The sequence below is a fragment of the Pelodiscus sinensis genome, chromosome 2, assembly GCF_049634645.1.
Source record: "Pelodiscus sinensis isolate JC-2024 chromosome 2, ASM4963464v1, whole genome shotgun sequence".
Lineage (NCBI taxonomy): Eukaryota > Metazoa > Chordata > Testudines > Trionychidae > Pelodiscus > Pelodiscus sinensis.
Genome location: NC_134712.1, coordinates 31130803 through 31154917, shown reverse-complemented (window position 1 = coordinate 31154917; position 24115 = coordinate 31130803). Strand labels below are relative to the sequence as shown.

Sequence of the window (24115 nt, the reverse complement as noted above, 5' to 3'; positions counted from 1 at the left end):
TTTTTTCCTAATATCCAACCTAAACCTCCATTGTTCCATTTAGGGATATGACGTGCTAGTCAATAGGCTAGTCAGCTAGTTGCCTCCCATCCCCTATTGCTGCCTCTATCAGAAAGCGGTACCAAGGGGGAGGAGATGAGGGGGTACTTCAAAGTGGCAGTGCTGCATGGAGCCCTGGGTCAGCGGGGAAGTCCCCTGCTGATCCCAGGCTCCACTGGGTGCTGCCATTTTGAAATGCTGCAAGGATCCTGATGTCAGGCTCCCCGTGGTGTTTCAAAGTGTCAGCACCACACAGAGCCCAGGATCAGTGGGGGACTCCCCAGCTGACCTCGGGCTCCACGTAGCCTTAGGGTTATTGTTACACTTCAAAGGCAGAAGCACTGCGGGGAGCATGGGGCGAGCAGGGGACCGCTGGCCCTGTGCTCCTCATGGCATTTCAAAGTGGTAGTGCCCCAGGCTCCATGTGGTGCTGCCCGTTTGAAGCGTCCTCTGTATGTCCCCCACGCACACTGCCTCTTTCTGATAGAGGCAGCGAGGTGGGGGGGGGGAGCAACTAGTTGACTAGCCTTTGCTTATCAACTAGCCGTTCACATCCCTAATCTAAATAATTGATGAAGATACTAAACAGAACCAGGCCCATCACTGATCCATGCAGAACCTCACTTGATATGCCCTTGCAGCTTCACTGTGAAGCACTGATAAACACTCTCTTGAACAGATTTCCAATCAGTTATGCACACACACTGTATTAACTCCACCTTGTCTGTATTTTCTTATTTAATGGAGGATCACACAAGATGATATAAAAAGCCTTACTAAAATCAAGATATACCATATCTGTCACTTCCTCCACATCCATGAGGTTTGTTGCCTTGTAAAATAAATCTGTTGAGTTGTTTGACATGATTTGTTCTTAACAAATCCTCAATGACGGCTGCTTATCAACTTATTATCTAAGTGTTTGCAAATTAATCGCTTAAGTATTTGCTGAAGTTAAGATTACTTTCTCGTGTTGTTCTTTCTCATTTTATAAATTGGTCCTATATTTGCCTTTTTCCAGTCCCCTGGAATCTCTCCCATGATTTTTCTATGATAACCACTAATAATGGCTCAGATATCACCTCAGTCATTTCCTTCTCTATTCTAGGATGTATTTCATCAGGCCCTGATTAATTTAGACAAGTTTGATGTCTTCATTTTTTTTTACTTGTCTTTTCCTTAATTTAGCCTCTTATCCTAATTCATTTTCACTGGCATAAACTATATTAGACTCCCAGTTACCACCACCTTTTTTTGGTGAAAACTGAAACAGAGAAGTCTTTTAGCACTTTCTACACGTTCTGTTATTGTCCCCCACACTGAATACTGAAACAACCCAGTCCTTAGTCTTCCTCTTGATTCTAATATATTTGTAAAATGTTTTCTTGTTTCCCTTTATGTCTCTAGCTCGTATAATCTCGTTGTGTGCCTTGGCTTTTCAAATTTTGTCCCTACATACTTGTGTTATTTGTTTATAATCATTCTTTGTAAGTTGGCCCAGTTTTTATTAGATGTAATTCTTTTACCACTATTCTTTTCAGGGGGAGACTTGGATAGCACTTTCTGCCAGACTTCAAAATTCAAAAGTTTGAATCAGGACCCAGAAAATCCGGAGATTTTGTTAAAAAAAAATGAGCTTTTTAAATCTTGTCTTCTACTGTTGGTGTCCGTAGGACAAACTTAGGTCACATTTTCCAAGTTATCGTTGCAACCATGAGAGCTAGAAACTTTACTAATTTTTATAAATTAAAGCTGAGATTCTCATGTAATCCTGTGCTTCCAGCAGCTCATAGTTTAAAAAAATAATTACATATCATGAGAGAGAGAATAAAATCACAAGAGATGGAAACATCATCTATAGCACTCTTCATTCAAGGATCTCAAAGCACTGTACAGACATAATGAACTTTCACAAGAATTCTTTTTTATAAGTATTATACCATTTTTGTGTTTGGTTAAACAAGACACCCAAATAAATTAAATTATTTGCCTGAACTCAAACAAATCAATCTATCAGAGGGGTAGCCGTGTTAGTCTGAATCTGCAAAAACAACGAGGAGTCCCGTGGCACCTTATAGACTAACAGATTTATTGGAGCATAAGTTTTTGTGGGCAAAGACCCACTTTGTCAGATGCTGGAATACAAGGATCTGTCAAAAAAGGGTTTATTTTAGACAGATCTGCATCTAGACTGCCGTTTTTTTCCGAAAAAGCTCCGTTTAAAAAAAAAAAAGTGGCAGTCATGTTTATGCTAATGAAGTACGGGATATTTAAATCCCTGCTTCATTAGCAATTTCGATGTGCTTGATTTGCATCTCTCTGTTGACAGAGAGGTGTAGTCTAGACACACTCTAGGTGTGGATTGGAGTTTCATATCCCAAATCACTGTTCTTTTGACAAAGGAATTAAATTCTTAACCAGTTCTTTGCGGTGTCATGAATACCACAAGTATTGAACACATCACTGGAAAACAAGCAGAGATATTCAAGTAACTTATTTTTATTCTCCTTCTGTGTGTGCAATAAAAATCTCTGAAATAATTATTTAAGGCATATTGAGACAGTATTATATTATGTGTCACAGATAAAAGTGTATTAGTCTTTGTTCTATAATCTCTCATTTGCAGGACTGAATACCTACATTGGCAATTTCACAGAACAATCACACTGTAAAAGTTCAGTCAGTTGGGTTTTTTTTTCTTTCTTTGCTGCGAATGGCTTAAATCTGTTGGGTTTTTTTACGGACTAAACCGCCAGACATTTGTTTTAGCTGCTCCCAGGATTTGTTTGGAGGGTGGCATTCATTTTCTTTTTCGTGCTGTGTTTTATAGAAATATAACTTGCTATTACAAAATTAAATGTTGTGAGTAATTGGTTCCTAAAGTCATATACTGTACCTCTATTTATTTTGAGAAAAAAAAGTCTTCACAGCAGCTGCTTTTAATTTTGAAAATTAGCCTGTTCAGTAACTGTACATCTTCTCAAATTGGATGAAATTCCCCTCTGTGCAGAGGACTAGCAGCATACTTTTTAATCTATGCGGCTGTGAACTTCTATCCAACTCTGATGTTTCTGCTTGAGGGCACCTTATGTGGAATGTAAATGAGAAATCTCTCCCAAAGAAAGAGAGGTTTCCGTAACTGGTTTTTAAAGAAGTTTTGCTCGTGTCCATTCTATGACCCGACCTCCTTCCCCACTGTTTGAATTTCTGGCAAGAAAGAACTGAGAGTGGAGGGAGTGAACAGCGTCCCTTATACCACACCATGTGGGTGCCACTCTAAAGGACACCAGAGCTGCTCCCCTATGGATACTGCTGAGGGAAACACTTCCGGCATGAATGCATGCATGGTAAGCACATGCACCTAATGTGGAATGGCACTTTAGCAGCAATTTAAAGGGCTCTGGGTTCTGTCTGCCACAGAAGTGGCAGTGGCAGCCTGGAGCTCCAGACTCTTTTTATCACCAGGCCTTGGAGCAATTGTCCCCTTTGCCTTCCTTCATCCCCTTGCCAGCAGGCCTGAGGCTTGCTTGCAGAGGGCCCTGTCCCTGAAGCTCCCAGTTGGAGGAAATATCCAGCTCTGCAATTGTCGGAAGAGCTCCATATTCAACAGAAAGTGATTTTATCAATTAGCGAAATCCATGCCTGGTTGCTCCTATAGACCTCTTCTGTTACCTGAGTCCTGCCTTCCTGTCTACTCCTGGTTCCTGTCTTCCCATCCCAGACTCCCACTTACTCCCCTTTCTACTATCCTGCCCTAATCCAGGTCCCTGTTCCTCTGCCTTACCCTGTTTCCGGCTTTGGCCTTCAGCTTAGTACCTGACATTGTCTCCAGTTCTGAACCCTAGCTTGGCACCTGATGCTGTCCTTGGGTTTGACCCTTGGCATTGACTACTAGCCCTGATCCCTATATCTGACACTCACACCCTAATCATTACAGTATTGCATTTGTTATTTTTAACATATTGCTCTATTTCCTGATATTTCTCCATCAGTTCTGATTCAGGAAAAAATAGTCTTTTAGACAATGTGTTTTATCCACCCATGTGTGCTGTTGGGGTGTGCAGCTAACAACAAAAGGAGAACGTTCAGTCTGTGTTCTCTGTTTATGCATAATATCCTGTCACTCAGTAGTCTTAAAAAATTAGTCTGAAGCCCTGTCTCGTTAGTGTCTTCTTCCTTCCTGATTAGCTGGGAGCTACTTATATTGAATCTGTTGGCTTCTTTCTTAAGTGTTGGATAAAAAAATCCAGCCTCCAGCTTTGTTTTATTATTCCTTGTATAATCTATACAATTTGGGAGATGTAGAAGTAAGCAGATGTTTCCCTGCTTATTGTTAATTAGCAAGGGCCTCCATTTCCTTTTACCACCTACACATTCTGTTCTGTTCCATGTCTTTTAAAGTATAATTGCATAGCTAATTGGAACCATTGTTAAAGGTTAATAAGACTTCCTCTATTGGCTGAAATTTTAATATGAGTGATGGTATTTAGCATTCTGTCTTGCCTACAACAATTAATTTTCAAGAATCTCAGGGGTATAGGTATGAAACATTTCTCTCTTTTTCTCTCTCTCTCTCTCTCTCATATATTTCTAAGTTGTTCGTGATAGCTCTGCATTATTTTAATTTCACAAAATGATTCTACAATCCACTCTCGTATTTAACAGTTTGTTATGGATTGCCCATTCTCAGACCCCTGATTGGATTGTGGGAGTAGTGCTGCATTCTTAGTAACCTTGTTGGCTAAAAGAAAGCATAGTGAATGGAATTCAAGACAATACATGGATTGGGAATTAATGGAAAAAGAATTGAGGGAAACCTTCAAAGTGGCCTGTCATTCAAAGTTGCTGTTTTGGAACATGGGGAGCCAGTTGGTCAAGAGGAGGTGATAACTGAAGCAATCTGTGCTTTTTTTTTTAAGTTAGAAGACAAAACTCTGTAGTTGTAGGCTTAGAATAATGAAATATATGTTGGGATTCCCTTGGCGAGCTTTTCCTCTTGGCTTATGCAAAGCACCTCATCTAGATTTGTAGAATGCTTTGTTGAATGTTGTGGTATCCAAAAGCTTGGTGTGAGGTCAGCTGTGTAGGGATGCTTTTTGGTAGAAATGTAGCTATATTTTAGTTGCAGCGACAGAAAATAGTGAAAAAGTCTCCTGGCATTTTTCCTTCTCAGCAGGCAAGGCATATGTCTTCACATCGCTCTAAAATATAGGCAAGCAAAGCCATGCTAGTAATTTATTTATCTAAATTCCTAATACAGTAAAATTCCATTGGTCCGGCATCCAATGGTCCGGCACTCCTAATGGTCCAGGACCATCTGGAACCTGGAAGTGCTCCGGGCAGCCAGACAGTTGGAGCTGCTCTGCCCCCGGCTTCCCCAATTCAGCCGCTGCTGAAACTTCCTGGAGTCAGCCGTTGGTCAGTTTCAGCAGCGGCTGACTTGGGGAAATCTGGGGCAGAGCAGCTGGGGTGCTTCCAGGTTGGTCCCACAGCACCTAGGGGTGCATCCCCTCCTCCACCTCAGACCCCTCATAGCCCCCACTTCCGATAGTCCGGCATATTTGATAATCCAGCACCCCCTCGGTCCTAAAGGTGCCCGATTATCGAAAGTTTACTGTATAAGTTTTCTTCCCAAAAATGGCATAGAACCTTTAATGATTCAAGGTAGAAAATAAATAGGGAGATTTCTTTTGTCTCTTCTGAAATATGGCATATCCAGTGGCAGAGCAGCACCTAAAGTTATGCTGGGACATTGGTTCAATACTGACTGAGCCCTGGTTCAGCAAGGTACTGAATTTTCTGCTAAACTTTAAGCATGTGATTAGTCTAATCAAACTATTTAAAGTTAGGCACGTAGTTGAGTCCTTTGCTGTATCATGGCTGCCATCATCAGAGTGTCTGTTCAGTTGCTACTACAGTTTCCTTCATCTGAGGTAAAAAGGATGACGTTTAATAAAGACAAAAGTGCTCCGCTTAGGAAGGAACAATCTGTTTCACACATACAGAATAGGAAGTGACTGTCTAGGAAGGAGTACAGCAGAAAGGGATCTAGGGGTTATAGTGGACCACAAGCTGAATATGAGTCAGCAGTGTGGTGCTGTTGCAAAAAAAGCAAACGTGATTCTGGGATGCATTAACAGGTGTGTTGTGAGCAAGACACGAGAAGTCATTCTTCCGCTCTACTCTGCGCTGGTTAGGCCTCAATTGGAGTACTGTGTCCAGTTCTGGGCACCGCATTTCAAGAAAGATGTGGAAAAATTGGAGAGGGTCCAGAGAAGAGCAACGAGAATGATTAACGGTCTAGAGAACATGACCTATGAAGGAAGGCTGAAGGAATTGGGTTTGTTAAGTTTAGAAAAGAGAAGATTGAGGGGGGACATGATAGCAGTTTTCAGATATCTAAAAGGGTGTTATAAGGATGAGGGAGAAAACTTGTTCATCTTGATCTCTGAGGATAGAACAAGAAGCAATGGGCAAACAAGAAGCAATGGTCTCTGAGGATAGAACAACTGCAGCAAGGAAGGTTTAGGTTGGACATTAGGAAAAACTTCCTAACTGTCAGGGTAGTTAAACACTGAAATAAATTGCCCAGGGCGGTTGTGGAATCTCCATCTCTGGAGCTATTTAAGAGTAGGTTAGATAAATGTCTATCAGGGATGGTCTAGACAGTATTTGGTCCTGACGTGAGGGCAGGGGACTGGACTCAATGACCTCTCGAGGACCCTTCCAGTCCTAGTAGTCTATGATTCGATGATTCTACACTCATGAGTTTTCCTGGGTGGCCTGCAATGAGAGGAGTAAACTTCCCTGCTAACTGGGGGATGGACAAAGACCCTCCCTGCAGCACCATCTGACCACAGGAATACTCATAAATTGCTCTCCATGTCTCCACAGGGCTTCCTGAACAAATAGCATGTAGAGCAGTGTTTCTTAAACTGTGTTCCGAGGCACATGGGTGTGCTGCGAGGCAGTTGGAGGTGTGCTGCGAACAACAGAGTTCAAAATGGCCGCCCTTAACGTCCCCCTGACTTTTTATTTTTATTTTGGCTCAACAAAAAAAATCCTTGGTATTCCTCATAACAAAAAATATTGTTTGGTGTGCCTCGGTCTTAAAAAGTTTAAGAAACACTGATGTAAAGAGTGAATAAAGGAGAGGCAAGGTTGGCATCAGTGTTCCTATCCTGCCCCAGTGAGGTGTTACTCCGACTGAAGGGGAATATTTTAATTACTAGAGCAGCTGGGGCAAGAATGGAAATGGAAAGCTGTCAGCCATGCTCCCTTTGGAGAAACTCACAAAGCTACTTTTCTGGGCCATGTGTCCTTGGATTAAGCCTCTTCATTCATGATGAATAAGCAAATTAATCCACTACCTGAATCACAGGATGATCTTTAAATAACTGCAGCTGACTTGCAGGCAATACATGGAAAAATCACAGAAAAGTAATAATTGATCTTTGTGAGTAGCAGTAATTTGGAAATGTGAAAGTAAACCTATGTAAGAAAAGCCTGCTGTGATATGAACTCTTAAGCATTATATTCTGTCTGCTATTTTTTAGTTCACCAGATATTTTGCTGCCACTATATTACATTTTTAAAGTGCTTGGTACAATATAAAATTCAGAAAATTGTAAGTCATAACACAACTGCTGGAGAAATCAAGTGTAGTTACTTAGCCTTTTACGTTTTACAGGGTTAGGGTTAGTTAATACATTGAGTATTAGTGCACCCTGCTACAGTGGTCTCCTTCATGCCCTGTTTTTGCTTTGGGAAGACTTGTCTGTATCAAGATACTGCATACTTGGCATCCACAGAATTAAACCATATTCACAGTAATTGTTTTGATGTTTCTGGTTACTCTGGAATCTGCTAAAGAACTACAGATGAATCCTTAAACTTTTCAAGATGAATTGACATTTGCTTGCAAAAAGTTTGTAAGGGACCAGCTGTGTGCGCATATTGCAAACCTCAAAATATGTGCAAAATTATGGATTGTGCAGAGTGAGCTAATTAAAATTAAAACTGGGGGGGAAGCCTAATATTACAGAAATCTCAATTTCTGTAATATTGCAAATGAAATTGGGCCTAATGACTCTATCTTTTATTAGAGTTTTACTACCAAAATGAGCGTGATAAGTCTTACAGATGATCATGTCCCATAGAACTTAGACAACTAATAAAAATCATTAGTATAATAATTATTATAATTACTAAAACCATTTTCCTGCATAAACCAAATCCTTGCATTGACATTAGGTGCGCCTTCATCCATTACAACCAGTGAATAGAGTAAACCTTTCTGGAAGCAGGGTACCTATAACACTACAAAGGATGTTGCATCACATCTGTGGCCAATGCCCCTTTCCATTGGCAAAGCAGAGGTATCAGGTTCGGCAAGATTAACATCTTTCTGCTTCAAAGTAATTTGACAATGCTGCATCACAAATCCCTTTTGTTTCCAGAATAAAATCAGGTAGTTGACTATATATTTTACAAACATTTCATTCGAAAACTGGCTTTTGAAAAATGCGGTAATATCTTTCACTACTGTCACTTCCGGTGCAGTGAGCTTCTCAGCCTGCAGTGACTGCAGTGTCATAGCAGCTCCTATTTTAAGCTTGTAGGGATATGGTTGGTTCCTGAAATGTTGGATGCTGATGGTAAAATATCATCCTCACTATGATTCTGTTATTTTTATAAATTTCTCTCCTGCACAATTGAGGGAGGGTTTACTATTTGTATTGTTATTTTAAGATTCTGTGGCATGTCTGAATGCAGTGGCTGAAGTGTTCATAGCCATATGATGTACACGCAATACCCTCTGAAAACTAATAGAAATCAATTATTCTAATCCCCTATATGGTTTTTGATCATCTCAAAGATTGTCTACATAGGAAAGTTTTACCAGTTATTTATTTAACTTTATTTAAAATATTTTTACCCTGCCTCTCTATTTAAAATATTCAAGGCGGCTTACAAAAAATGTATTTAAAGTAAAATACAAGATCCCAAGGTGGGGGGCACGACATAAGACCTGGTAAAACACCTGAAAAGGAGGGACACACACACACACACACACACACACACACTCTCAAACACCAATAAAAGCACGGGTAAAAAGGGTGGCTTTGGTCTGGCGCTGAACCAGTGCCAATGTTGGCACCAGGTGAATGTCCCAGCAGAGAGAATTCTAGCTTAGGGGCAAAAGTTGCAAAGGCCCTGTTCCGCGTAGATATCAACCTTGTCTCCATAAGTGAAGGAACACAGAGGAGAGCCTCCCCAGCAGACCTCAATCCCCAAGTAAGTATGGGAGGAGACAGTCTTTCAAATACCCTGGTCCCAACCTATTTAGGGCTTTATAGGTCATAATCAAAACCTTGAATTGTGCCCAGAAACATACCGGAAGCCAGTGCAGCTGCTGGAGCACCGGCATAATGTGCTCTGTATAACGAGTATTAGTTAGAACTCCAGCAGCTGCATTCTGGACCAGTTGAAGCTTCTGAAGAATCTTCAAAGGCAGCCCACATAGAGTACATTACAATAATCTAATCGGGATGTGACAAGAGCATGAATCACTGTAGCCAAGTCATTCTTATTCAGGAAGGGTTGCAGCTGGTGGATCAATTGAAGCTGCCCAAAAGCATTCTTGGCCACCAAGGATATCTGATTTTCAAATGTTAAAAAAGATGTCAGGAAGATTCCTAAGCTGTATATCTGTTCTTTCAAGGGGAGTATGACCCTGTCCAGAACAGGTAACACACCACATTCCCAGACAGATGGTTTCCTGATTTACAGGACCTCGGTCTTATCAGGATTCAGCTTCACCCTATTCAACCTCAGCCAGTTCATCACTGCCTTCAGACAGTGGTTCAGATTGATCCGATGTCGCAGAGAAATAGAGTTGGTTGTCATCTGCATATTGATGGCACTGTCCTCTATCTCTCCTTATGACCTCTCCCAATGGTTTCATGTACGTATTAAACAGCATAGGGGACAAGATGGAACCTTGCTGGGCCCTGTAGTACAATTGCCATGGGGTCGAGCAGCAGCCCCCAAGTTCCACTTTCTGACAGGAAGGACTGGAACCACTGTAAGACAGTATCTCCGATACCCAGCTCCACCAGGCACTCCAGAAGGATATCATGGTCAATGGTATCAAAAGCCGCTGAGAGGTCCAATCAACAGGAGTGCACTCCCCCGTCTATCTCCTGGCATAGGTTGTCTACCATGGCAACCAAGATGTTTTCTGTTCCAAAACCAGGCCTGAAGCCAGACTGAAATGGATCTAGATAATCCATTTCTTCCAAAAAATCTTGGAGTTGCAAGATTTGCAATGCCACCGCCTGCTCAAGAACCTTGCCCAAGAAAGGAATATTAGCAACTGGGTGATAGTTATTCAAATCACATGGGTCCAGTGAAGGCTTCTTAAGGAATGGCTTTATCACCGCCTCTTTCAAGGTGGCAGGAACCATCCCAGATCTAAAAGACGCATTAATAATTCCCTGGATGCAACCAGTCATCCCTTCTCTGCTCAATTTAATAAGCCACGAAGGGCAGGGTTTGAGTGAGCATGTGGTCAGTCATGCTCCTCCAAGCACCTTGTCCACATCCTCAGTCTGCATAAGCTGAAACTGGTACAAAGAAAAACAACTGGGCAATGTGCTCAACATATTCCATACCCCGCTTACAGGGATGGTCTAGACCAGTGTTTCTCAACCTTTTTTTTTGCTCATGGCCCTCTTCTGAGCCTCGTTTACCTCTGTGGCCCCCTTCATAGCCGCTGTTAGTTGGAAAAAAGGTACATAATTTACCTAATGTTCTGTTTTTTCCATGTGGCCCCCTAGAGGTAGGGCATGGCCCCTGGGGAGCCATATGGCCCACAGTTGAGAACCACTGGTCTAGACAGTACTGGGTCCTGCTGTGAGGGCAGGGGAACGGACTTGATGACCTCTCAAGGTCCCTTCCAGTTCTAGTGTTCTATGATTCTATGACAGCCAGAGTCCAAATTAGACAAGATGTGAGTTATCTTATCTGCAAACAAGTCACAGTGGATTGCTGAGGACCCCTCCATTTCATCACGAGGGCCAGGCTGTAAGAAGCCCCACACAGTTGTATGAGAATAGTTATACTGGTATGAATTCCTGTGTGGATGCACTTAGCCAGGCATAAGAAAGGCTTTTCTAGGTTTAGCTTAAACCTCTTTGCAAGTGGCATAACTGAAACAGAAGAAAGATACTCTTATACCGGAATAAAAAGTGTACATATAGGGACTTATACTGGTATAACTATATTTGTTTAAATTCACACTTGGGCTTATCCCAAAAATACATTTCCTGGGTGGTTAAAGCCCTCAGGCACTGTGTTTATATTCTGCACTGTGTGTTCTAATGCCTGAATAATTTTATTGCAACTCATGTTTAGATAACGTAATCATGGATAGGCATGCCTAGAGTGTCAGCTGTATCACAAAGCTCAATGTGTAAATGAGGCACTGGAAAAACAACATTTATAAATGCATTTTCTCTGTGTTCCTGTTCATGATTCATTAGTATCTGTGTGTGCTATACTGTTGTATCTTAATTAAAAGGTTTCAGTTACATGAATGTATTAGGGGAAGAAATCTTTACTCATTTTCTCTGGGACCTGAAACTATTGTAGAGAAAACAATTGTGATATAATTTGGGTATATAAAGTAGGAACAAATATGAAACTACAGTTACTATGAGAAGGATGGTCTGTGGTTAAGGCATTTGATTAGGACTCAGAAAATCTGGAGTCAATTTATGGCTCTGCCATAGACTATCCATGTGAGTTAAGAGAGAGATCAAGGAAAGGATAGGCCCATTACTCAGGAATGAGAAAAATACAACAACAACAAAATGCCAAGTAGGCCAACATATCAAATGCCTTTTTTGTTTCATTTTTCATCAGAAAAGTTAGCAGTGATAGCACAGCTACCAGTGATAATAGAAAAGTTGGCAGGGCCTGATGAAATTCATCATAGACTACTTACGGGGCTGACTAAAGAGGATTCTGAGCCATTAACAATTATCTCTGAGAGCTTGTGGTGGACAGGAATAATGCCTGAGTTCTGGAAAAAGGGCAAATATAGTGCCTGTTTTATAAAAGGGGGACTAAAGATAGCTAGGGAATTATAGACTAGACAGATTAACTTTGGCATCCAGAAAGTTAACAGAGCAAATAGTCAACAATTTGTATGCACCGTATAGGAAATATCATATGTGGCAGTTAATATGGATTTGCCAAGAAGAAATCGTATCAAGCTAACCCAATATCCTTGTTGATGGGATAACTAGCCTTGTGGATGAAGGGGAAGTAGTATATGTGATATATCTTGATTTTAGTAAGGCTTTTGGTATGGTCTCATGTGACCTACTCATAAGTTAGAGAAATATAGCAAAAGCACAACTGGTTGGAAAAGCTTTGTGGTTCACAATCAAGTTTGAAGAGCATATTGAGTGCAGTCCTGCAGAGATCTCTCCTGAATCTGGTTCTATTCAATATCATCTTAAATGATTTGGTTAATGATATGGAGAGTACACTTATGAAATTGGTAGATGACCCAAAGTTGGGAGAGATTGCAAGCATTCTGGAGGACAGGACTAGGGAGAAATCGATTGAAGTAAAGAGAATGAAATTCAATAAGGACATATGTAAAGTACTACAGCTAGAAGGAATAATCAGTTGCACAAAGTCTACATGGGAAATGACTTCTTAAGGAGGAATACTGCAGAGAAGGATCTGGATTTATTGTGGATCAAACTAAATATGAGTTAATGGTGTAATACTGTTGTGTAAAAAGCTAGCATCATCCTGGGATGCATTAGCAGCAGTGTTGTTTGCAAGACAAAAAGTTGCAGAAATCAGCTTCATCTCTGCAGACTAACATGGCTACACCTCTGTGTCTTTTTGTTATTTGCATGAAGGTTCCCCAACTGGTTTCTGTGTGTTACCATTTCAGATATCTGATTTGTTTCCATTAATCCTTTGTCTTAAAGCCTATCCAGTTTGGCCAATGCACATGGCAGAGGGTCATTGCTGGCACTTGATGGCATAGATTGCATTAGTGGATGTGCAGCAGTATGATCCTCTGATGTGGTGACTTATGTGGTTAGATAGTGTGATTATGTCACTGTGTAGATGTGTGGACAGAGTTGGCACTGGAGTTTATTGCAGGAGTATGATAGAGGTGTGCTGTGTGGTTGCTGGAAAGAGTTTGTTACAAGTTAGGGGGTTATCTTCAGGCAAAGAGTGACCTGTCCCCCAAGGCCTGTGAGAGTGAGGGGTTGGTTTCCAGGATAGGTTGTAGATTGTTAATGATGTGCAGGGAGGGTTTAAGTTGCGGGCTACAGTGATGACTAGTGGTCTATTTTGTTTGTTGGTCCTATCTTGAAGAAGCTGATGCCTGGGTACTCGTCTGGCTCTGTCAATCTGTTTTTTCACTTTCCCGGGTGGGTATTTAAGTTTTAAGAATGCCTGAGAGAGATCCTGTTGGTGTTTGTCTCTATTTGTGGGATTAGAGCAAATCTGGTTGTATTTTAGGACTTGTCTGTAAACAATTGATTGGGTAATGTGTCTTAGATGGAAGCTAGAGACATGTAGGTAAGTATAATGTTCAGTAAGTTTCCAGTATATGGTGGAAATGTGGCCATCATTTAATTGTACTGTAGTGTCAAGGAAGTGGATCTCTTGTGTGGACTGGTCCAGGCTAAGGCTGATGGTGGGCTGGAAGTTGTTGAAAACTCTATGGAATTCTTGGTATCCTTTCCATGGGTCCATATGATGAAGATGTAGTCAATATAGTGTAAGTAGAGTCAGGGTGCTAGGGCCCAGACCTGTGCCGCTATCTTGGAAAACAATCCCTCATTCTCACAGGCCTCAGGGGACAGGCTAATCCTCACTTACACACAACCCCCTAACTAGAAACAAATTCTTTCAAGCAACCACACAGCACACCTTCATCATACTCACCAAGGAACCTAGTCCTGCAATAAACTCCATTGCCAACTCTGCCACACATCTACACAAGTGACATCATCACAGGACCTAACCACATAAGCCATCACATCAGAGGCTCATGCAGCTGCACATTCACTAATGTGATCTATGCCATCAAGTGCCAGCAATGCCCTTCTGCTATGTGCATTGGCCAAACTGGATAGTCTTTACGGCAAAGGATAAATGGACACTGTCATGGGAGTGCCCTAATGCCCAGGGCACCCTTCATTGCTCCCAACACATGGACCAGCCTCTACTTTGCTATTTACAGCCCCTTGGGCCTTGTCACAAGCTGAGTGCTCCCCTATTGGGGTAATTATGGCCCCTCAGGCTTAGTCACAGATACAGCCTCACTCCCTCAGGGTGAAAACAGGCTTATGGCCTAGTCCCAGGTAAGCTTCCTCTAAATTTAGGTAGCTGGTTTATGATGGGATGGGGAGGTAGGGGACCCCGGGCCCTCCCACTCCACCGGGTCGCTCAGGGCTTGTTTTCACTGCCTGCTCGGCGGGGATGCCTGCTGGAACACACCGAGCTCCTGGAGGCCAACCCTCCACTGTGGGCCACTTCCTACCCCACTGGTGCACTGCACTGTCCTCTGCGTATGGCTCCAGTGGTCACTCCCAGTCTGAGGACTCCCTTGCCCAGCATAGTCACTGCGTAGTCACTGCAGCTGCTGCGGTACCTGATGATTCTGCGAAGGCGTCGGCGGCTGTGGCTGTGACTGCTGCAGCGTCTGGTATGGCTCCGGCAGCGGCTGCGTCTGTAGCTGTGGTTGCTGCGGCATCTAGTGTGGCTTCGGGGGCTGGTGCTGCTCTGTGGGCGGCTGTTCCTGTAGCTGCAGCTGCTGCGGTGGCTAGGACTGCTGCCCTGTGGGCTCCTTCCCCTCCCAAGGTCTGCTTCTTCTGCCCTGAGTAGCCCTCTTTTATACCCAAGCAGCGGGAGCATGCCCTGTAGGTTACATGGGGTGTGGCCTCCCTGTCCCTCAGAGTAGATTCTACCACTTCTGGCCTAGTGCGGGGAAACCTACCCCGTCACAGACACAAATCAGATATTCAAAATGGTAACACACAGAAACCTGTTGGCGAACATTTTAACGTGCCTGGACACTCACTAATGGATCTAAAAGTGACTCTCCTGTAATAAAGCAATTTCAAAAAACAGATGAAAAGAGAAACTGTGGAACTTACCTTCATCTGAAAATTTGATACCTTTAATCAAGGTCTGAACAAAGACCTTTTTTGGATGGGGTGCTACATTGAACATACTAATGACATCAAAAATTAAGTTTTGGGCATTTACAGCCCACGCAATTAGCCTTATTTAGCCCAGACACTCTAATTGACAATTTTTTCCCTTCCCTTTCCCTCCGCATGCTCTATTTTTGTGTTATTTTTTGCAACTCTGGACCCCTTGCTCCATTCATCTGAAGAAGTTGGTTGTGCCCACAAAAGCTCATGATACCATCCACATTTTTGTTAGTCTCTAAGATGCTGGTTTTCATTGTTTTTTAAGTTTTCCTACTGTCCCCGGCACTCATAATGTGTCTTCTGAGTACTGTCTTCAGCTCTGGGCACCAAACTTAGAAAAAGATCTGCTCAAATTGGAGAAAGCCCAGAGGAGAGAAATACAAATTATAAAAGGTGTAGAAAACATGACCAATAAGGAAAGAACGAAAAAAAGGTTTGTTTAGTCTGAAGGAGAGAAGACCGAAGCAGGACGTAAACAAGTATGTAAAAGGTTGCTATAAAGAGGATGGTGATAAAGTGTTCTCCTTAACCACTAAGTACAGGACAAGAATTAATTAGCTTAAATTGGAGCAAGAGATATTTAGGTTGAAGATTAGTAAGAATCCTACTTTTCCACTACAACCCCCACCCCCTTCCCCCAAATTCTCTGATTTTAAAAAAAACATACAAATCTGTGGTTTTCTGTGATTCAAGTGAAAGGCTGAGCTTTAATTTACCTAGCCCCAATACATAGTGTAACCCCATTTAGCTAATCTACTTGAGACTGGAACAGATTGGATAATCTAAAATTGAGATAATCAAGGGAATGGACAAATAGCTTCAGTCCCTTTCAGCCCAGCTGAGGCTTCAGTTGAAGCCGGAGCACCACCACACTGGACTGACAGCCCATACCCCACTGCTTGGGTCTCAGGCTGTCTCAGTTCAGTAAATATAGAGTGCCAGATAATGAAGGCCAGGGTAAATGGTATTCTACTGTATATGTTTTTTAAATGAAATGTAAAAACTAATGATTCTCTGTAAAAATGCATATTCCTCATTTTTTCTGTTTTTTTTTTTTCATGGCAAATGGATTTCTTGGATCCCAGAAATTAGGAAAAACTTCCTAATTGTAAGGGTAGGTGATCACTGGAGCAGATTATCTAGGAAGGTTGTGGAAACTCTCAAACTGGAAGTTTTTAAGAACAGGTTAGACAAACAGCTATTAGCTATCTAGATAAATATTTAACCCTGCCTCAAGTGCAGGGACTGGATTAGATGATCGGTTGAGATCCCTTCCAGTCCTACATTTCTGTTATTCCTTGTACAGCAATGGGCAAATTACTTAATTTGTCTGTGTTTCAGTTCTCCCATTTCTGATGGGTAATGCTCCTTCCTACCATCTCTTATCTGACTGGCGTGTTTAGATAATTCTTGCCCCAAAGAGCTTACAATATCTCTTTCTTCTTAGCACAAAGAAACTCTGATTACACTTGGGACCACTGTAATATAAATATGTTGTTGATTAGTTGCAGCACCTTTCTTTTTATGTAAAGTAAAAACAGTTCAGTATTGTAGCTATAAAACAAGGATTAATAGCACATGTTTTCATTTGCCTGTAGGTTGAAGAAAAAGTCCCAATCTGTAGATGTTACTGCACCAGGACACAACCTTCCAGCACCAGAAGCACAAGAGATTCCACAAGCCAGTAAATTGATACCTGTCATTAAGACAGCTGCTTTTGAAGAGGAGCAAAACACCACAAATACACAAAGGCGCAACCCACGGAGAAGTGAACTGAGGAGATACTACACCATTGGTGAGCCATCACATTCAGTTCATATGTTTCAACTAGTATGTGGAGGGGCACCCCCACATTGCTGGCCATTTAATTGGGTTTTCTTTAGCTGGATGGAACAGTGTTGCTGATTTCCTTATGGCTTACTGTCTTATTTGTTGAAGTGTTCTTTTGCAGAGTAATTCATTGTTGTTAATGTGACTTTCCAAGAAGGAAAGCATTCCGCTTGTTTTTATTACTTTTATTGTTTTGGCTTTGTTAGGCTAAAGACTCAAGTTTTAAAAATGTCGAACAGGAGATTTCATAATTATAGCTTACAGGCACTATAAGGTATCAAGAGTAAATTTGACTTTTTAATAAATGTATCTAGGGTTGTTTCTACACATTCCTTCTTCCAGCATTTATTTCTGATTTTACTTTTTCAAAACCTCACTCTTCAACTCTTTCAGGCTACACTTTTTCAAAACTTCACTGGCATTCAATTCTTTCAGGGTAAGCTGTTTAACTTCAGTATCACCTCAGATTGCAACACTTCTCTTAAGGATTTGTTGTGGTCTGAAGTACTTTAGGTGAAATCTGGGTAAAGTTTTGTATGCACAAGTGAAGTAGGTGATGGCTAGTGAGTAAGTACATTCTCCACTCCCAACCTGAGGTCGGGATGGAAGGCAGACATAGAGACTGGCGTCCTTTTACCATCAGTCTTTCTGAGATGGTGGAAATCATGAAGTGGAAGTGTGTGCTTTCAGAACTATGGGGATCCCACCCAGGCTCCCTTAGCTACCCGCACACTTCTCCTCAAACAAGAGAAATTCATCCTTGTGTAGAAGGCTGAGAGTATTTCACCCAACATTAAGATCATTGACTGCATGGAACTCACACAAGCCAGGTCTACACTTAGAGAAAATGTTGATGTAAGATACACATCTCCCGCTATGAGACTAGCTTAGCTAGTGTCGATGTACCTTAAGTTGAATTTCCACAGCATTTCAATTGCAGGAGGTTGATGGGAGAAACTCCCCTGTTCACTTCGCTTACTCCTTGTGACTCTATGAAGTACTAGGGATCACAGGGGTGCCATCAATGGGCAATGTAGCAGGTCTTTACTAGACCTGCTAAATTGAACCTTGGAAGTTCGGTCTCTGGAGCATCGACTTCATGGTAAGTGTAGACCCAGGCACTTTTGAGGGCTGGAGAATAGGGAGTTAGCCATGGAATTCAAATTGCTGTGTTTCCACCTACTGTACTCTCTATACATTCTTGCTATCTTTCAATGCCCTTTTCTTTTAAAATGAAGATCTTGATTATTGTTTACCCTTACAGTTATCAATAGATTTGATGAACCAAACATATTAGACTTATTTTAAAGTGAACTATTTGAAACTTGGTGCTGAGGGGGAAAAAAGACTTAAGGGTATATTTTGAAGTTCTTTGGTCATGATATTGTTGCAATGGGAATCATTGCTGTGAATTAGTGACTTTTCTTTAGCATTCAGAAGAAAAAGAAAATTAACAGCAAGGGAGCTTTAGCTTATAAAAGATCTTGTTTCAAAAAGAGGGAGGAATAAAGAAGACAGTATAAACAATTTGGTTTAGTTAAAACCAGAAAACACATAATTGCACATTCACTTACACTTATTAAGTCTGTAGGCAGCATCCTGCAGCTGCATCATAGCTCTTTCTAGCCAGTAAGCTAGTAGATCTCAGGGGGATATATCACTTATAATGTGACAACCTGCCATAAATCTTTACAGATATTCTGGAAATAGAGAATTAAGTGATAACTGTAAGTTTCTTTCAGAATATCTAAACACTTAACAGCTCCCTAATGTAAAATAAAACACATGCAGGCCTAGTTTTGTAGCCTGTTTCATGTATTTCAGTGCTTGCTTTGAAGTTTCTGCAAGCTGCTTGTGAGAGTAGTTGACAGGAGGAGGGGAGAATAACTTAAGGCTCATGATGATCTGAAAGAAATAGTAAACAGTTTGGAAACAAGAGCAAGTGAGTGTCTGTGGTAGGGTGGGGAGAGAAAGCATCCTATGCTCTGCTGGTGATCACAAAGTTGTGCAAACAAAAACTTCTAATGCAGTGATGGGCAACCTAGGCTGGCCCTCCTTCATCCCAATGAGCTGCAAGATTTTTGTCACCAAGACAGTCTTCCAGGATAAGGTAACTTTTTCTACTGTGCTTATTCAGAATTTGCGGATCGCCGATTGAACTGTAGCAGCACTTCGGATGTAGAGGGACCTTACAGCTCTAATAGTCAATATTATGTGCAATCAGTACACACCTTGCTTCATGAGGTACAAGAAGTGTCCTATATTTGTGCTTCAGTTGTGTTGCCGAACGCTTAGTGTCTAGCACAGTGAGGGCTTGGTTCCTGATCAGGGCTGTTAGATGCTAACATAAATAATAAATCACTAGGCATGTTGTCAGTGGCTTTAATGGGAACAGGATTGGATCCCAGGAGGGAGAGTTCTGAGAAACTTAATGCATAAACATTCTGATGAAAATCTGATGCTTGCCAAAACAACTGAAAATTGTGCAGTGTAGCCACACAGCAGCTGCAAAGGGGAACAGGATGGCATCTCACTCGCAGTAGCATGGCTGATGGACAGTGCAGAGAGTAGCTCAGAAGACAAACACAGTGCAGTCCTCTCTTCTCTGCTTGAATTCAGCAGCCTCTTCTGAAACTGGAAGTTGGTTCCACTTCGCGCCCCATGATTCCAGCAGAGCGTTAACTTTCTGGCATAGCTTCCTCTCAGTAGTAATAACAGAAATGTAGGTAGCTTGTTGCCAAGGCTAGAATGAATAAGTAACATGATACTGCCAGCAGGGAATGAGATGTCAACACTTGATAAAGCAAAAAAGACCACTAATTTGTAGTCAGTCTCCAGGGGCGGACTGGCAATCAAAATAGGCCCGGGAAATGGGTTAAGGACGGACCACTTTTTCACATCAAAGAATTTTTTAAAAATTTACTCTTTGACCCCCATTAGCCACACCTCTGACCCCTGTTAACCACACCCTTGACTCCCATTAGCCAGGCCTCTGGAGGTAACACTCTCGGGACAGGATGGACACTTGACCAGAAGTAAAAGGTGTCATGTGACCCCTCTCTAAGGACTTTTCCCACCATCCTCCTACCAATAGGGATTAGTTTAGCCCCCACCAAACCCCCCTCATGCAACTATCCTGCAATTGCATTAATCCAATGTGTGTGACATTAACTCGGGGGCAGAGGGGGGAGAGAGGCTGTGGGAAGTGTTCCCTCTAAGAGTTTCCTCCCATGAGCAGAATGAATTTTGTGTTGTGCACCAGTACTGAGTTCATGTGGCTTGTCTGGATGTGCCACTGTGGCACCTGAGTTATTAATAAATATTTTATAAACCTCTACCTTTTCCCTCTGCTGCCATGTCTCCTCCCCTTACTCCATCAGCTCCTCTGGTGCCTGCTACCTCCCAACTCCTCACCCTCCTCTGCTGTCCTGATTCCTACCCTTCTCTCTGCCCTCAGCCCTCCTGCAACTAGCCTCCCTCCACCAGCTCTTCTCTCCCCACTGTATCCACTCCTCCAGTAGCCCCACTCTGATCGTGTGAGCTACCCCTCCTAATCCCCTCTCCTAACACCTCCCTCTACACACCTGTCCTGCCTCTCTCCTCTGGTGCTGGCCCCTCCCCTGCAGGTGTCTGCCCTTCTGCTTCACCTCCAGAATCCCCTGGCACCTGCATCTTCCCTTACCTCTGCACCCTCCTGGTGCCCTCCCTTCCCTCATTGTCCCTGCCTCCTTTCCCCTCTTTTTCCCTGATGCCCACCCCCTCACCACCCTCTGCCCCCGTTCCCCTCATGCCTCTGTGCCCTCACACATGACTTGCTCCATCCCCGCCTTCCTCATGCCCACCCCTTCTTTCAAGCCTTCTCCCAGCACCTCCCTTTTCTCCCCTCTAGCTCCCAGTGCTCTTACCCTCTCCTCTCCCTCTCCTCATTGTCTCCACTTGGCCCCCTGGCATTTGTCTCTCCTCCACGCTGTCCCTTTGTGCCTTCCCCTTTCTTCTCCTGCTCTGCCCCCCTCCCCTCAGCACAAGCCCTTTTCTCTCCCACCTCTTCCCCCTATTTTTCCCCTCTTCCTCTCCCCTCCCTCCCACCTTCTGCCTTCCAGTTTGCGGTGCTGGAGTCTGTGATTGGGCCCCAACTGCTTCTGGGGCTCCAGACCACTTGCCGGGCCTGGAGATGGGTCACGTGGTGCAACTCTGGGCCGGGCAGTTTTAAAGTCCCAGGCCATGATGTCACACCACGCCCAGGCATCTCCCCTCTCAGCTGTTGCGCAGCATTTGAGTACTCCACACATGTGCTCCCTCAGCCCCACTGTGCCCCGTACATAGCTGGCGCCGGGGAATTTAAAGTCCGGGGATGCAGCGCCCCATCACAATCCCCCTCCTCCTTCAGGAACTGCCAGCTGGCCCTTCGGAGGATGGCCCACCGGGAAATTCCCCGTATCCCGCCAGGCCACTCCACCCGTCAGTCTCCTGTTCTCCTGAGTAGGAGTAAATGAGGTTCTCTTTTACCCCAGTTATGAAGCGAAATGTTGAAGTGCATGTATTATTTCATCCTGGCAGAGATACAGACATGGAGATCTGAAAGAATATCCTACTGAATTAGAAGTATAGATAGAGGCATTGAATAATGAATTGAAGCAAGGTTACTTGATAATTAGAGCCCTGTGCGGATAAAAAAAATTGTATCCATGTCCACATCTGTTATCCACAAAAATGAGCCATGGTTATCCACATCCACATTCATGGTTGATTTGCAGGGCTCTAATGATGATATTGCAGGCAATCTAAAGTAGCACAATGCATTCAGAGTTGCATAAAGGGCAACATTTATTATGGAGATGCTACCACCTCTCCCATTTTTATCTGCCTCTTTATAACTTTGAGTTGGAATTTTAGTTCAGCCTGCAGAGTCCCAAATCCTCTAAAAGAAACCATATATTTCTGCAAAGTTAGAAAAAATACTATACTTCAAAGTGCTTTTTGAGTTTTAGGTCATCACAAACAATCCTGATTTGATTTTTTTATTTTTGTCTAACCTTCTTTGGTTTCCTTCTAGCTCAAAAATGGTATGGTAATTTCTGTTCAGTTAATTCTCTCTGAAAACTTACATGCTACCTATATTTAAGGAAACTAGGCAGTAACTAAGGAAAGTTGGAAGGTATATAGCCTCCAGGCTTCAAGAATTATTGAGGTAAAGATAAGAGTCAGCATTTCACTGACTTGGATCTATTTGTAAAAGCAGAGAAGTCCAAGGAAGGATTTCTTCACTGCCTATTGGAATCAAGGACTAGTGCAAATCTGAAAGAAGAAAAAAGAGCTATAAATTACATATATATTTATTGTAACTTGTTTAGCATCTTAAACAAAATCTTAAATAATCCTAAACTCTTTCTTCCATCTCAAACACATACTCATTGCTGTTACTTTCTGTAACTCTGCAAGAGCTAACTAAAGTTATTTTATTACAAATGAAAAAGAAACAAAGTAAAACCCCAAACAGCCACTGTGGTCCATTCCAGAAAAAAAGGGTCAACAATGTTTTAACAAAAAAATCACTCTGATCCAGAAAACCCTTCTCATAAATCAGATATTCTAGATCACTATAATTGGAGGTAATTCTGACAAATGTTTGTGACTTTCTGAAGACAAATTTAATGGCATGGAAGGAATGGATGGACAGAGACATAAAAATATCAGGGTATGACTATACTGCACTAGATATACAGCATGTGGCTGGCCCCTGCCAGCTGATTGGGGCTTGGACTAATGGACTGTTTAATTGTGATGTATATGTTCAAGTTCAGCCTATAGCTGGATCTCTGGCATCCTCCCACCTTGCAGGGTCCAAGAGCTCAGACTTCAGCCCAAGCAGAATGGGGTACACTGCAATTAAACAGCCTCTTAGGCCCAGCCCAAATCAGCTGTCATGGGCAAGTCATGTGAGTCTAATTGCAATATAGATATACCCTCCAATTCCAATGTTATGTTGTGTTTGGTTTGGTTTACAGGTGGCTGGCTATAAAGTGACAAATAAGTAGCACATTAATGTAATTAGGTCAGCACCAGACTCAAATAGAGGCTTGACCTTGTTTGCATAGTGTTCTCTGCCAGAAGCAATCAGTGCCTGACATGGATCAACATGGGCTAATTATTACCATGATAAATGGATTAAGAAATTGCACTATAGCAGTGTGTGATTGTTTGAGTCTCTCAGCCAGATTTACTTCTTTGGAGTTTTTTTAATGCTCTATGTTAAACTTAAACCAGTGGTTAAATGTCAATATTTATCTGATGGTTAACAATTTACTCCAAAAAATTCATACTGGGTGAGAAAGAATTAAAGTGGAGATAATTATATATTTTGAGTACCAAATTTACATTATCTGAAGTGGTTGCTCTGTTTTGTGTCTAAGTAAAAAGATCATTTTGATGCTATTTTTTAAAAGAAAGAAGTGAAGTGGTGATCACAGTTTATATAGAATGTAAGGCCAAATCCTGCAGTTGCTAAAGCAGGTCAAGCCCCTTGAAAGCCACTGCAGAATGAGAACTACGAGATTGCAGGCATGTTGTGACTGTGTTCTACAGCCACTCAGCCAGTAGAGGGAGCACGGGTAATTCACAAGCCCTGTTCTGAAACACCATCCAGTTCTGTAGACAATATACAAGGAAACATAATTGTTTGACAAAGGAGATACAAAAATGTTAGATTTTAATTTTTTGGTGGGATTTTCAAAAGTATTCAGCAATCTCATCTAACTCTTCTCCTGTTTGACAATGCTCAGCATGGACCTAACTCTGACCCTTCCATTCCTTAAAAGAGTGACAGATAATCGAAAGTAACATCAATGCTAGCATCAAAATGCAATGTTAATATTTGTGTTAATATTTGTCTTTTTAATATTTTTATGAAAAACCATTTGCATAGAGAGGCACTAATATCTTGTGAAAAAATATTGAAAAATATATTTTAAAAGATTTTACTGTTT

The 24115-nt window shown here is 42.1% G+C and overlaps 1 protein-coding gene across 5 annotated transcripts in view; it reads left to right on the top strand.

Moving 5' to 3' along the window:
• OXR1 (oxidation resistance 1) overlaps positions 1–24115 on the top strand; it is a 282681-nt gene that overhangs the window by 82103 nt on the left and 176463 nt on the right. For 4 of the 5 annotated variants that reach the window (XR_012901266.1, XM_025179553.2, XM_075920223.1 and 1 more), the window contains exon 2: positions 16901–17097. Coding sequence is in view for 4 of the 5 variants with exons in the window: in XM_025179553.2 (XP_025035338.1) it covers positions 16901–17097 (197 nt within the window). In the remaining variant the exon portion in view is untranslated. Of the gene's footprint in view, positions 1–16880; positions 17098–24115 lie in introns of those variants that run through there. The other variant, XM_075920224.1, reaches the window with a different exon arrangement.